Raw genomic sequence first — 15,656 nt, forward strand, 5'->3', positions numbered from 1 at the left:
TCACTTAAGTGGTTTTAAGGACGTGACCACCATCCAATTGTTGTAGGACAGTCCTACGGACCGAAGTATAAAAGCCAAACTCGCGACTTACGCTAACGGGCAAACTGTGACTTTGAAGAATGTAAGGTTGGTCGAGTAGTAAGACTTATACTCCTTAGTGAAGAGGTCGTGGGTCCGACCCCTGCGGGCAGCATTTTTAATATAGTATAATATTAAAAAAAAGCACCAGTTAAAAGAAAATCCAATTTCTGTTGACAGCCCCTGCGGAGGGTAATTTTGTAATTTGATGCCGCGTATCTAAAATTTTTTAAATTTACGAGTTTCAAGTTTCAACTCGGATTACTCTTTTACCAAAAAAAAAAAAAAAAAAAAAAACTCGGATTACTTTCAGAAACCAGGAACCTCGTTTGTATTCTACACAAAACGTTTCGGGAGATAAATCTGATCGCGTCCCTAACCCAAGCTTCGCCTCCCTTCGGTGAAGTCGATTTCGACTGCTTTTCTGAAATACACAAACTTTGGCAGATTTGGGTCCTGCTCTACTCGGTTAGTTCGATTATGCTTAATCCTCTGGATTTCCATTCTTCAATGTCATATAAATATAAAACCCTTAAAAAGTATGAGTATACAGATTGGGATGCAGGATTTGTGATGATCTATTTGCTAATTCAGTTAGCTTTTTCTGTTTTTGTCTTCCTTTGGGATCAGTTTTCGTTCATACTACAACCGAATCGTGTAATTGAATCAAATTCAGATATTATCAGAGTTCCTTTATCCAAATTCAGTGCATTATGCATAGGTTGCTGTCTTACACTGTTTTTATCCAGATGCTTGGTTATCAGATTATGTAAATCTTGATTTAGGATTTTAGTTCTTTGGTCTATCCACTGTAATTATTTTGTAGAATGTGATTAGGACTTGACTGTAACTTCATTATGCATTGATTTTTTTTTTTTTTTTTTTTTTGAATGAGGTAAAAACCGTTAATTCAAAGGATAATTATAAGGTAGAGTTCTCAAAACTACTTGGAAGGGTAGGGTGACATGTCTTAATAGCTAGCGTAGACAAATCCAGCATATTGGGTGATTCCATATCAGTTAAATAATTAGGTTTAGGGAAACTGTTAGCTTTACTTGGGAGCTTGGGAGTGAGAAAATTGGGTCGGGTTTCATGAGGAATAAGAAGTAGAAGTCCTAAAAATGAGGAGTTCGATATGATCTTGCTGGGCTTCTCTGTGAAGAAGATATCCTGCATTGATGTCTCGTAAAGCCCATTAACAACTATAGACAGAAGATCTCGAATCCTCATAGCTCCTGCTTCCCTGCTAATACAGACTCCATCTTTCATGACACGAAAAAAACTACCCTCCTCTCTTTCCTAGTTCAGCATCAGATATAGAAGTCAGTTACTTTTCTATATGTTTTTAAGCATACTGACATTTTCTACAAGTTCAAACCTTCTTTTGTGGAAGCTAGGTGAGACAAGAACATTTGGTAAATGGGTGTTGTAGTCCAACTGATCTGGGTGATTCTGCTATTAAAAAAAAATTATCTTTCTGAAACTACTGCAAGTTAAATTGGTATTTTTGATTTTTTTTTCCTTTAGGAACTTAGATCTTAGAAGTAACTTAGTCTGGAGACTGGGATTTCCTGTTGGCTGATTTTGGTGACTTTTGGAGCTGCTTGAAGAGAATGAGAGGGTGTGCTCCTTTTGATTGAAATTTGGTGTATTTATGAGATGGGAGGTGGCAGTAGTATAAGTTTTTTGGTGGATCCAATGGGTCAGGCCCCGGACAGATGGAGAATATAGATCCACTTTGGAAGCATGAGCTCAAAGTGTAGAGTTTAGATCAGAAATATAAGATATCCACAAATGCTTTTTACTCTAATAACTCAAAAAAGATTCTCCAGACGAGTAAAAACGAAGAATACTGTTTTTACTTGGATTTGAAACTCATACATGGCAAAGCAATTATCATCATACACAGGCAGTATTAAGTGAGTTGGAAGATCTAGATTGGCAAGTGACATCACCTAGAAGCCACATAGGAGATCAGACTACCAATAATGTAATTAAGAGAAGAACTTTTACTTTCATGTTTCTACCCAACTATGTATTATCCAAGAAAATGGGGAAAAAAGAAAAAGAAGAGAACAATAATGTATGAATTCTGATGGAGTTGAACCACCATTCCCTGGTTAATCCCCAGGTGCTCTTCCATTTTGAGCTAAGGACTCAGCATCAACAAATGGAAAAGAAGGGTTATAATCTTCAAGTGCTCTTCCATTTTGTATAAAGAACTCCAGATGAATTATCAAATAGATACAAGTTTTTTCCTTTCTTTGATTCATGGTTAACTAAGGAACAGTCCCTCTCTCAGTCCATCTTTTTTCCTTTTCACAAATAATTCAAAGAATACTATATTGCAAAGGTAAGCCAATGGGCTTCCTAGACAAAATTAAAGACTAAGAACCATAAACAATTGCAAAAGCCTTTATATGGCTCTGTTCTTAAATTAGAAAATTCTGAACAAGGTATAGGTACTAACAAAGAAATTGGAGAAATTTGTCACTGAAGCAAGCCTTGAAGATTTATCCCAAACCTAACTGTTGTGAGTTTCACTTTTTAGTTTTGAAACCCTGTTATATCTCATCCATCCATTAGATTAACTGTAATTTGAACCTTTTATTTGTCCAAGTCTCCTAACCTCAATTGGGAGATCTTGTCCATCTGCAAAGCCTAGTTGCTTCTTCTGAAACTATTCAGTTTTCTGGGTATCAGCTTATTTCACGTCCTGATGATAGACAAGCACTTGCATGGGTTTGTTTCTTCTGTGGCTAAGATATCATCCTAAGATACTGAGACGCATTGTTGAGAGTTTTAACAGTTGAAGGACCTTCATGTTCACCTAGGTGTTTCTGTTCTTATCTGTTGCTGGAAACTGTTGATATGATGTACTGTTAGTGTGGTGACCCTATTGTGGGCTGGGGTTATAGATATACCTATTCGAGTCCCAGTCTACACTATAATTGTTTCATTCAAACGTTATGTTCTTTAAGAAGGAAACCAATGGGGGGAGGTGGGAAAAGGAGGGCCAGAGGAGATCGCCAAAGATTATTCTGATTATCAAGGCAATTTGCCTTTCATTTCTTCATAAAAGAAACCCCCCAAAAAAAAAAAAAAAAGAAGAAGAAGATGCAATTTGCTTTTCATATCTTGAAATATTCTTCCAGTCTTGACCCATAGCAGCTCTGTGAATTTTGTTGAAATTGGAAGAGGGAGACTCTGTTTTGGAGGTTTCTCAGCTTTGTGAAGATTTTGTTGCGGTTCCAGTTGTGGTACGATAAGCTTGGAGTTTCGCTCATAGAAGATTATTTATCGTAGATCCAGAAAAGAGTAAGGTCTTGGAATCCTGATCGGCATTTATGAATTTGACATTAAAGGAAGAATGGTTGGGTGACCACAAAAACTCACATCTATTATAGATATAGAAGTAATGAGAGAGGAAAGAAAAGCAGCAGGAAACCAAAGTTGGTTGGAACCTTTAAGAGCTAATAGAGTTCCCAAATGAGCCAATGCTGATGCTTGGTTCCTATGTTGTGGGCAGTGCTCAGCAGTCTACACTTGACTTGGAACCTGTTGAAATCATAACATAAGAAAGGACAACTGTAGTACGCTACTGAATAAATTGCAATGAGAAGATGGGTCTACAAAAAATGTAAAGGGCATGAAACTAGCCCGAATTGTGCCTGCACTAACCACTTCTGATGACACCGGACAAGATGGAACCCGTTGTCCTCAGAGAGAGAGACAGAGCTTGCATATTGCAAATCTAGGGTTAGGGCTCCGATTAGATTTTCTCCCAAATCATTTTCTGTAGAATGAGAATGAAGGTTCTGGGAGTGAATTAGAGAAGTGGGGGGGGGGGGGTTTCAAGTTGTAAATTTGAGAACTTCTAAATACATGGCATCGAGTTACAAAATTACCCTCCATTATAACTGCTGGATCTTCCAACACCAGATGTCGTGATTCCAGGGCTGGCTGCGAACAAAATACAGAAAACCTAACATAAAGGATTTTTTTTTTGTGGTTGAACAGTTTTTTTATTTGATAATGAAAAAAACCTTTCGTAGAAGTTAGGAATTGCAGTTACATAATCAATGCATAGTGCAGTTTGTGTCTGCTATAGTAGCTAGCCAATGTGGTCGAACAGTTACTAGCCGCCGACTGTGAGATTTGTGCCATGTGTCAATAAGTCCATCCAACGGTGTAAAATGAAAATGTGGGGTGTGGGTGTAAATATTGTTTTCTTTAATAATTCTTATTGTAAACTCTTGGAGCCTTATTTTTCTAAATTTACGTCTTTTAATCCACACTTGCTATGCCTTTCATTCCCTTTCTGTTCTGCTGAGGGTAATTTGTAAGGCTGCTTTACTGTCTGTTTACTGTGGTAGATTACCACCTTAGTGGAACATTCAGACCATCAATGTCATGTGTGATGAGAACCCTATTGTTTACCTTCTGTTTTGCATGATTGTTGCAGTAATCAATTGTTCAGACCTACTGTTTCGGCTGTTTCTTTTATTATCTGTTGCCAGAACTTTGAACAGCATGTATTGTTGATCTTATTGGAAGCTTCTAGCTTGAGTTGGATTCTAAGTAGAAGATCCAATGGCTTTATTTTTTCTCTTATAGTGTGCTTCAAATATGACATCTGTGTACCTTTTGGGTTTGTTACCATGTCCTTTGATTTCATATCAGAGAAACAAGATATTTATTAGTAGGTTGGCCACTGAAACAGCATTTGATAAGGGGTTAGAATCCCAACATATTGTTAGTAAAGCATGATTTATGTGTATGTCCTTCCAATAGATTTATGTTGTAGTATAATGCTTTGTTTCATTAACTAAGCTAAAAGCATGATATTTTAACTTCCTACTACTAAACAGTTTTTTTTCTTTCTCCCCCCCCCCCCCCCCTGGGTGAATGAAATTTTGTCAATCTGGGTCACTAAACCAAGGGAAAAATGTGATACCCTTCCAATTTTTGTCATACACTATAAGTTTTGTTTTATGCATTCCGAGCCCTCAATCAAGCTTTCCCAAATTAGTCTCCCTCTCATGGAATTTGTGTGGCTTCTTGAATTAGTTGTTTTCCATGTCTTCTCATTTATGTAGATTGGAACTGGAAAATAGACCCCACTTTCAGATTTTCTGATCTGAAAACCTATTAATTTTACTACTCTAGGACAAGAAGTAATGGGGGATCGTCTACCTAGAAGGCTTCCTTTGAAGGCTCATCATTCCTGTTGGAAAGAAAAGGTACTCATCGTCTCCTTACATCTCTTGTTACATTATCTTTCTCGTATCTTGGAATTTGTAATTATCCTAAACATGGTTGTCCAGGCAACAAAACAAGGCGACGCATTAAAGGGCAACGGAGACCAAGGTGACAAGGCAACACCAAGTCGCCTTGACCAAAATGGGCCTAGGCTGCCTAGCACCTTGGCAGACGCCTTTGACAACCATGATCCCAAATATGCAATTGGGGCTCCTTCATGCACCTCTGTTGTTTCTCTTCAATTTGGGTTACTTTATTCTATAAATATTGCTGAATTCCAAGCAATCCTAGTTAATCCTATTTTTTAATCGACACTTTTCAGAATTCTTGCTTCTTCCTTTTTTTTTATCACTGGGGTTTTGATTACTTTTGGATTCTTTTGATGGTTACAGCTGCGGGAGAATTGTTTCAAAAGGATAAAGGAGGACAGGACTCGCTTGCTTTGGAAAATGAGATTACCTGTAGAATCATCCGGAAATAAAAAGGTTTTTTTTTTCAACAATTTTATCCCACCGATCACCATCCAATGTACAACAAATTCTAAAATTTACTTTATTTTTTAAGGCAATTTTTAGTGTTACAGATGATGTCTCACAGTGGGCTTTCAGATTTTTCTCTTATTGACTATTTATTTTGTCCAACTAACTCTTCTCCCATAATAATACTAGTAACCTTTAAGAATTCTGGCTCCAAAAATTGTGTTCTCAATTATCATCATCTACATTTGTTCTGCCTATACTTGATACTCATGTTATTTCTCGTTCAGGTTTGCTCTTTTTTTTTTCTAAATCCCAAATCCCTAATCTTATTCGTTCATTACTTGTTCAACGGTTCGACCTACGTAGGGTATTATTATTTGTCATTTTTCTTCTTCTTATCCTGTTATTTATTGTATACTGATTTTTGGTTGTAGGAAATTATGGAATCTGCTTTCAGGGACATAGTTTCTGAGGAACTGAGAAAAATAAAAGACCCATCTTTGAATGGTGACACTGAAATTTCAACCTGCTCTGTTGCAGACAATGATACTTTGTGGGAATATGATGGTTTCCACACTTCTTCTCAGTCAACTGAAGGTGAATGTGAGAAGATAATGTTAGAACTGCAAAGGATATTTTATGAAGATTTCAGTGAGGAACCAACTAATAGAGGTAAATGTAATGGTTTTCTTAAATGTATCTTCTGAGCATAAGATATTTTGGGTTTCTGATATAAATTTCACTCTTATTTCTGTTTTGCCAACCCCATGGTCGGGAGATGGCAAAGTAGTTGAGTTGAGTTGAATTGAGTTTTGTGGTAGCTTTTACTATGAAAATATGTCCTATTAGCTCATCTCATTTTTCTTTTCTGAAGAACCATTTTACAGATTGTGGATTATGATACCTTCAACTCAACCCCATTAGGCCTTATTCAAGCTAATAAGAAGTGTCAGATGCTGAATCCTTTCTCACATTCGTTTGTTTTTTACATATTTTCTGAAAATTTTGACCTCATTTTCTACCAAATATTGCTTTCTATTTTCCTACAAAATATTATATTCTTTAGTCATTTCGTCCATGTCAGCTTTATCTCTTCTTCCTCCCTCCCTTCTTTTCCCCTTCTTGTTTTTTTCTCCCCAAAGAAAAAAAGAAATGGTTCTTATCATGGAATCTTTTTGGTTTTGACTAGTATCATGACACACGAGCAGTACCTTTGTGTTTTCTTTACTCCATCCTAGGTGAACCTTATATATATGAAATCTCTATTATACCCTGTTGGAAGATTCGACTCGACGTAAGTTAGTTTCAGTAATGGAACATAAATTGCATTATTGTGGAAAGTTTGACGATAGATCTTGCCAAAATATCCATGTTTTCTCTCTCTAAATTTAAGTGATTGAAGTAGCTTTTTGCAGAGGTAGAAGAGTATGATGGAAGTTGGGAAGACAAAGAAGATGAATACTTAGCTCATGCAGTTTTAGAGCATATGAAGCTGAGTGATGGTCAGGTATGCATCCACAATTAAGTTATTATATGTTTGCAGATGCAATATATTTATTCTTGCTCATTTTATTCTGCAGATGGGGTTTTAGATTTGTAATATATTATAGTCCTAAAGATTTGAGCTATGCACCTTTGTTTTTACCTTTTTTTTTTTTTTGGGGGGGGGGGGGGGGGGGGGTTGGGGGTGTGGAGGGTGCGATGTGGGTGGGGGGATGGGAGACAGATAAGAAAAGCTTTATAGTATATACAACAAGGCCTATGCACCAATAAGAAGCTTTTCAAACAGTTACTGCTATTAACTTTCTTTTCTATCTACCCCCCGCCCCCACTAAAAAAAAAGAATAATGTAAGGGCAAAACAAAGACAAATGCCCAGCTTTTTTTTGGCAGTAACTGCATGATGTTGCCTCTCCCAAGACACAGATTACTGTACCACAACCCCCTAAATTGTCTAATCTACCCCTCTCGGCCTCCCCCTATTTCATGTTTTCCACTAATGTCCCTCTTCCAAGGCATGAAAATGCTCATGGATATTGTAGCAGAACCTCTCCCATAATGTAAACAGTAACATGAAATTATGGTATGTCTCAGTCAATACTGACTACTAATGATCATGTGGCTTTTTTAAGGAATTAAAAACAGAAACCAATAGGATTTTTTGGGGAAAAAAAGAAAAGAGTTGTGGCTTATGCAAGATCGTTGCTCTGATACCATGAAACACTGATGGAGTGCAGAATTGATTGGAAGGAAGAAAAGAGAGAAAGATTGAAAAGAAAAATAAAATCTTGAAAGGCAAAGGGCCACTACAGGACCTTTATTTATTGATAATTTTTCAGCACACTGCATCAGCACATATGATTTAAGGTCTTCATTCTCAATGTCTACTACAACTACCAAAAATGTTGCTAACTTTGTTTCAAATGCGTCGAAATAGTAAAAAAAAATGGTCCTCAAATGCCGGATGTTCATCTGGGGCCAAAAAAATGCTCAATTTGGATCTCTCTCAATTTATCTCTGTTAATGGATATTTGTCTTTTGCAGTATGCAATAAGTCTCCCTCATCTGATTTTGTCATCCCCCCTTGTTTGATCATGGTATTATCACATAATTTTAAGTAAAAGCACATTCTTTTAGAGATGAGGATGCATTTTTTGTTGGATGTGCTCCATAAATTGTGCAACCTTCCTATAGCTGATGTAGGATGGGCCACTCGAGCCAGCAAGCACCTGTTTCCCTGTTGACCAGGTTCAGGGGTATATCAAACCAGCCAGCATCTCTGAGTTCTACAAGTCATTCTTTCCTAGTTCCAATAGGAGTAAGCTTATTAAGTCCTATTTGATTTAAATAACTATGCCCCTTGTCCTAGTAGGATTTTGTTCAGTATCCATCATTTGAGGAGGAGCTTGTAGGTACACTGTAAAATTGCTCAAGCACTTTTGCCATGGTTGATTGACTAAAAGGACCAACAATATTATGGAAAAACCATGCTCAAAGTACACAATTGTAATGACTAACAAAATTACCATGGCAAATATTTTTCCTTTTTTTGGGGGGATGAGGGGGTGTTTGGGATGGATGGGGGAGAGCCACAGAAATATAATCTGGAAGTTGTTTCTTAGAGGGGGTAAGGCTGTGTAAATTTTCCCCTTTGATAAACTACTTTAATGGGAGCCTCGTGACCTGCCCATAATTATCTTTTTATTTTTTCCCTGGACAACTTCCCTTCTCTTCATTTGACAATTCTTGCAAAACAATTGGTTATGATATTGAAAGCCTAAGGATAGGTATAAAATTTGCTTCAGTACTTGGGGTCGACAGTTTGACAGCCAGTAGACATCAACTTACAGCACAGTATTTAGCACAGTTTCTGGGATGCACCGCCATTTAGACAAGGAGTTGACATTCAATAGGCCAGCTCAATGGCTGTTTAGGTCTAAAGCCTTTGTCTGACTCTCATTGTCATCCTTCTCTACTGTTTTCGAAGAAAAATTAGGAAAAAGGGCTAGCAATACTCCAGAGAGACGTAAATACAACAAATCAGCTGTTGAAAATTGATAGATCATGTTAACCTAAATGCCTCCAAAGATTGAACATGTCTCACATGTGTGAAGCTGGAGCAATTTTGAAGGTCCTTTGACTTAGCAATTTGGCTTTCTAAAACTTATAGCTGATGGGTACATACACTCTGCAGAATCAAGTTAGGTTTTTACATAAAAATTCAGAATTAAGGATCCTAAGCACCATTTCCTTCAATTATTCATCTAATAATTTTGCAGTTCCATGTGATAATTTTTATTCTGGTAAAGTTAATTTCGCTTACTGCCACTAATTGGGTGGATATTAAGGTGGGAAAATAGATATCATCTTCTCCACCCAACTGTTGATTCCAGGCCTTCATTTTTCAGCCATTTCTATCTACATTTATTGCTTTCTTTCTTCTTCTTTTTTCTTAATATTTTGAATAATATTATTGTTTTTCTTTCTGAAAGATTGAATGATGGATATTCTGCTGTGAATTATAGGTTCCCCAGGAGATTTGGTGTCCCGTCTGTAAACGGGGAAAGATGCAAGAGAATCATCGTTTTGTACACTGCACCCTTTGTGAGCTTAAATTGAATAGAGGCAATGAGGTGATACCATCTACTCTTATTGTTTGATGTTGTCTCCCGTCTTTTTGCATCCCAAAATGATTTATGTGGTCATGGGAGCAAGATGTTATCTAATGGTCTCTAGTTGGTATTACCTCATGAAGAAGGTCATTTCATATATTGCGGTTGAATCATCTGCCATTTTTTTATGATCTAAAACAGTGGCTGCTTATTTATACAACTTGAATTATTGAAATCAAGCTCCTGTTTTTCTTCTCCTTTTTGGAAGATCAACATAATAGCTAAAGACAAGAAAAAAATCAACAGTTACTGTCATTCACATCATTGAAATCTATATGAATGCTTTTGGTTTGATGGCTCATGTGTTTCTTGGCAGGTTAATTTGGATATCTTGCGGGATCGTCTAGCAGAAGCTCACATAGAACATCTGGATAGGGGATGCAAATTGACTCCCGAGTTCCAGGTTGAGAGCAGATTTGATATAACTGCACTGTATATGCATTGCCAGGCTTGCAAGACATTTGAGATTATTCTGTAAATTATCCCCTTTTATATGTAGGTCACACATCCATGTTGACTTCTGAAATATGTAATATCAATTTATTTTTCTTAACAGCTATGTTCCATCCTTCCTCTCCTAAATCTGCCTTTCCTCATAGCAGTTAGATGACAGTTTCCCGAGTTGTCGTTCATCTGATAGCTCTTCTCAATCCTTTCAAGCACTTCTGTTTTTAGTTTGAGTTTCATGCCTTGCCTCCCATAGTAAATTTAAGTCTGGGTTTCATAGAAATGAGTATATTGGGTCTTCATAGGGAGTATCATAAGATGCCCAACTTGGATTCAGTTGTGATGTATAAAACGTAAATCAATTTTGGCCCCTGATCATGTAGAAGATAGCCAACCAAAACCCCAAAAGTAAAGGGGAGATTCCACTTTTTTGTAGTACATAGTTTGGCTTGATTTGCAGTAATGTTTGTATCACAGAATTGGGCCCTTGAGTTCAATCCATTATAGATATTATTTCAATTGAAATTGACATCTTGTGTGTATATTGCTTCTTTGAACCATGAAATTCTGCCTTCGATGGCTGCTTCCATAAAGAACACAGAGACATTAAGTTACAAATGATACCCTCTCTTTGCAGTTCAGTAGTGTCAAAAGTAGGTTGGTATGCAATAGTATACTCAAACATCTGGAAGTAATTTATCTAATGAAATATTGGAAGTTACTAAGTATGGACCATAAATTCTTTATCACTATGGTCTACGCTACATTCTACTATACCTAGCATGCACTCCACTTCAGCCACCATTGCTTTTTTTTTTTTTTTTTTTTTTTTTTTTTGGAAGAAGTAGCTGATAATATTAATAAAAGAAGAGACTATACATGAAATTACAGACGGAAATAAGTTCTGTCAGAGGCGTCACTATAAACAAGCTCAGCCAACCTGGGCGGAAGAAGGTTAGAATCAAATACCACCTCCCCTGGCACGGAAAGAAATCCAGCAAAAAAATCAGCACAAATATTGACCTCCCGAAAATTATGCTTGAATAAACACCCTTGAAATTGCGGCGCCATCACTCTGATGTCTTCCACAATGTCTACCACCTTCCACGAAACTGAGGACTTCCTCAACACCATCGCCACCACTGCTTTTTTGGTATTTGGCTCATCTGCTTAGAGAGAATCTTTCAATGAGTGTTTAATGAGTTATAGGTTTTCGTTGCATGTAATATTTTTGGAACAGAAGATTTTATGCATTGTGTTTGGGGTATTACATAACATAAGGCGGGGTTTCGCCACAAGCTCTAATGGGATTCGAACTCTAACCTCCCACTTGGCTATGTTGGTTTTTTACCAATTGAAACATCCCTCGTGGAAACTGTCATATGTAATATTATAATCTAAAGGCACTAATTGAATTATCCTAGTCCTTGGATTAGAATATTATATGTGGATGTGCTTCTTGCCAATGGTGGTAACCTCATAGGTAGAGGCACAAGTTCAATGATGTTTTGGGTTCAAACCTCCATTCCTCCACACATTTTCCCCTCTCTCAATCCTCTATGTCTATGGGTCCCAGTCCTTGTGACTAGCCTGAGATGACACCCATTAGTGTTTAGGCTAGATGGATATAAAGCATTAGTGTTTTCGGTGAGGTGGATTTGTTAGGGTTGTGTAATGGCTAAGCGATGTAATGGCATGGAGCATCCATTGAATTTGAAGCGCTTGGTATACACATTATATTTTAGGTGGAATATATGTTAGGGTCATGTAACAACACAAATCATGTAATGGCATGGAACATCCATTAAATTTGAAACACCTGGTTAAGGAGAGATAGATGCATGAGGTGTGTAACGTGCAGAGGCAATTAAGGGCATGAGACATTTTATAAACCCTCGACTGGTGGGATAGTTGATTTACTCATAATTTGTTAGTGAGATTGAGTCAAATTTGCATCATTGAGCATGTCATGGCTGTTTTGTCACGTATGTTGAATTTATTTTGTATAAATACTTTATGTATTATATAGAAATATTTGTTGATTTGTAGTACATGGTTGTGTGCATTTTCTTCCCGAAACGTACCCCTTAATCTACAAATGTTGAACTCATTAAACCAAATTTTGATGACTTAACCCGAGGGAGGAATAGATGATGCATTGAAGATGATGAGAAAGAGCATATTCATTTTATTTTTTTGGGTCGAGAGCATGTTCATTTTGTATTTTAATAATTGTAATATTTGGAGATTAAGTTTACTTTGGATTTTATGAGAACTATGACACAATTTATAGCACAGCTATTAATTTAAGTTCAGTTAATTTCCATTGCATCCTATTGTGTTTTGGGTAGATTTTACATATTTGCATGGCTGGTGGATAAATCCTATATAGTGTTTCGGTTCACCATCTAAGCATCATGATCCTTGACAAGTTACAGACTTTTTCCTAATATGGAGATTGAAGCATTGCAATAGGAGTTCAACTTCAGTATTAAATGTCCAGCATTGTGTTGTCAACAGTCGATATCGAAATTTCGATTGTCCGTCTCGCTTTCAACCACCTGAGAGACGGACGGTTGAGATTTCGATCTTAACCGTTGGCAGCAAGTACTGTGCATTTAAGGCACAACATTCAAGTCTCTAGCATATAATAGCAGCCATTAGATCCTCATTGAAGCTTATTAGAGTTCCCAATCTTCAAAGGGACGAAGAGGGGAAGATTTTGCAGAGTGAAAAAAATGCTTTTCATTAGACCCTACTTTCTCCTCTAGATCTAACTGACACCCAAGTTACCGCCGCTTGAGGTGGAGAGACTTGCCTCTGTAGTCTCTCTGCCTCCTTTGCTCTTCTCTCTCGGCTCTTCTGCTTCTCTCTCCCGCCTCTCTACTTCTCTCTCTACCTCCTCTCCGCTCTGTCTCTCCGGTCTCTTCCGTTTCTACAGGTTTCGCCTCTCTCGCTACCGTCTCTGCCATCTCCCATCTCCGTCTCCCGCCTACTCATCCATCTCTCCTACTGCTGCCGATCTTTCTCCTCTCTTCCAGATCTGTCTCCGCTCTTCCAAATCTGTTTTCTTCGGTTCAAAAAAAAAAAAAAAATCTGGTTGCAGCAAGATTTGGTGCGTATCGCTGATTTAATTTTTTTCATTTTCTCCTCCATTTCTCATCTGCTCCCCTCCCTCCTTTTCTAGTTTGTGCGGACACTTTGATCTGTAGTTTTTTGGCTTCGATCTATTGTTTTATTCGGCTGATCTTTCTCTTCTCCTCTCTCCGGTTGCAAATAAAACTCTCCCTGGTTGCAGAGATCCTTTGTGCATAGCGCATAACAACTCTAGATCTGGAAGTATAAGTTCTTCTGCGGCGAGCTTGACAGGTGCGCCTCTACGGCAGAGCCGGATGGCAAGTCCGAACCTTCTCCGCACTTTTGATGCTACCACTGCAACAACCGAACGAGTTTTGTGTCTACTCCTGAGGCGTGTTGTCTTGTGTTTGCCCCTGAGGCATGTTATTATGTGTCCGCCCCTGAGGCATGTTGTTATGTGTTCGCCCCTGAGGCGTGTTATGTTTCCGCCCCTGTGGCGTGTTTTGTGTCCCCCTATATGGGTGTTCGTGTTTAGTTGGTGATGTATTTATTATATCTTTCGTTTTAAGGGTTTATTGGGCTTGACCCATCCCTTAACCTGGATGACCTTGTCTATTGCATGTATGACAGTTTGGTCAATTTCTGCTCCTTGGATCGTATCGATCCTTGTGTTGTCATGCATCTCTTTGTTTGTATTTTTCTTGGTTCAGTGAATGAAATGTTGTTTACCAAAAAAAAAAAAAAGGGAATGAAGAGGGTCCTACATACCACACCACTACCCAAAGAAAAAACAGAAAAGAAAGAAAAAGAAAAAAGAAAAGAAAAGAAAAAAAAGAAAGAAAAAGTCACTTATAAGTACAGATAATTAACTATGATTTTTTTAATCAAAACTAGAAGTCTTTTCTAACTATAGGTTACGTCTGCCAACAATGTCTGCCATCTCCCTTTCAGTCTTATCGTTTCTGTCACTTAAAACATAACTTAGATTATTAAACAACAATTAATTAGGTAGCCGGCCTTCTAAATTTCATTCATCTATAATTAATTATTCCAAGTCAAGTACATAGATCTCCAATAATGCAATCACGTTAGAGTATTAGTTTCTACTATTCATTTAAAATGCTTCTGGCTTTAATGGATCTAGACCTCTTGTGGTGGCAATGAACATGAACCCTAGCACCTGTGAGCCACCACCTGAACCCTGAGTTGAAGTTTGATCTCTTACAAGTTGAAGCTTTCATGCTCCAAGTCTGACTCAAGCAAATCAAGTTCTATGAGTCAGCAAAAGAAAGATCTAAATGAACTCAAAGCGAAGGATCTAATCGGAGTTGCAGATATGAATCGGAATAAGAAAGTAACGCAGAGATGGAGGCCCAAGTTTGAATCATCAACCCCCAGCAACAACATGAAACTGGGTTGTGTAGAAGTTGAAGAAAACAAACAGATTCAAGAGACAACCAAAGAGGGCTCTTGTTCATCTCCACAACAAGATTTAAGAAGTGAAAGAGAGGTTGGTAGTGGTATTATTAAGAGAAAAACTAGAAAGAATTCAAAGTCAGTTACTGTCAAGGGGAAAGGTGAATTTGTTTGGGTGAGAAAGAAAAAGAATGAAGATGAAAAAGTTGACTCAACCGAGGTGTTTACCTCTGAGTTGGACCGATCCAAAGAGCTGGCCCAAGAGCAGATTGTTGAGACAGATTCTGATAATAAGGTATGCCATGATCTAACAACTCCAAATCACAACTGGGCTGATGAGTTTACTTCAATAGATCAACTTAGTGATAATGATGCAAGAGACAAAGGTGTAGAACAAGCAGATGGCAAGATGAAGGCAACAATAGATGAAATAGAGGAAGAATTGCCAGAAGAAACAGAAGCAAAGGAGATGGTAGTAATGGAGGAGGACTCGGAGCATATTAAGACTAGTGCAGGGTTTGAAGCTTCAACTAGTAATGGAGACCAAATGGACACAGAGGTAGGCATAAATGTCTTGTATCACCTTTCAAATTTTTTCAGAAACTTCCAATTCATTGCTGTTCTATTGATTTTCTTCTTAAACTATTTGATTTTCTATAAAATTCTTGGTCGAAAAGGAAATAAAGATGTTTAAATGGGATTTGGTTTGGGTCAAAGACCTCTTG

The 15,656-nt window shown here is 37.6% G+C and overlaps 1 protein-coding gene across 1 annotated transcript; it reads left to right on the forward strand.

The window, feature by feature from the left end:
- The first annotated feature begins 369 nt into the window (after positions 1–369).
- Positions 370–11,188, forward strand: LOC149000002 (RPA-interacting protein A). The gene is made up of 7 exons (XM_089140660.1): positions 370–546; positions 5,248–5,321; positions 5,733–5,825; positions 6,254–6,491; positions 7,235–7,326; positions 9,844–9,951; positions 10,307–11,188. The coding sequence occupies exons 2-7, from the start codon at positions 5,259–5,261 to the stop codon at positions 10,466–10,468; spliced, it is 756 nt and encodes a 251-aa protein (XP_088996786.1). The 5' UTR covers positions 370–546; positions 5,248–5,258; the 3' UTR covers positions 10,469–11,188.
- The last annotated feature ends 4,468 nt before the right edge of the window (positions 11,189–15,656 follow it).

This window comes from Hakea prostrata, chromosome 11 (genome assembly GCF_041222555.1).
Source record: "Hakea prostrata isolate BN-2017 chromosome 11, UWA_Hpros_2, whole genome shotgun sequence".
In the NCBI taxonomy this organism is placed as follows: Eukaryota; Viridiplantae; Streptophyta; class Magnoliopsida; order Proteales; family Proteaceae; genus Hakea; species Hakea prostrata.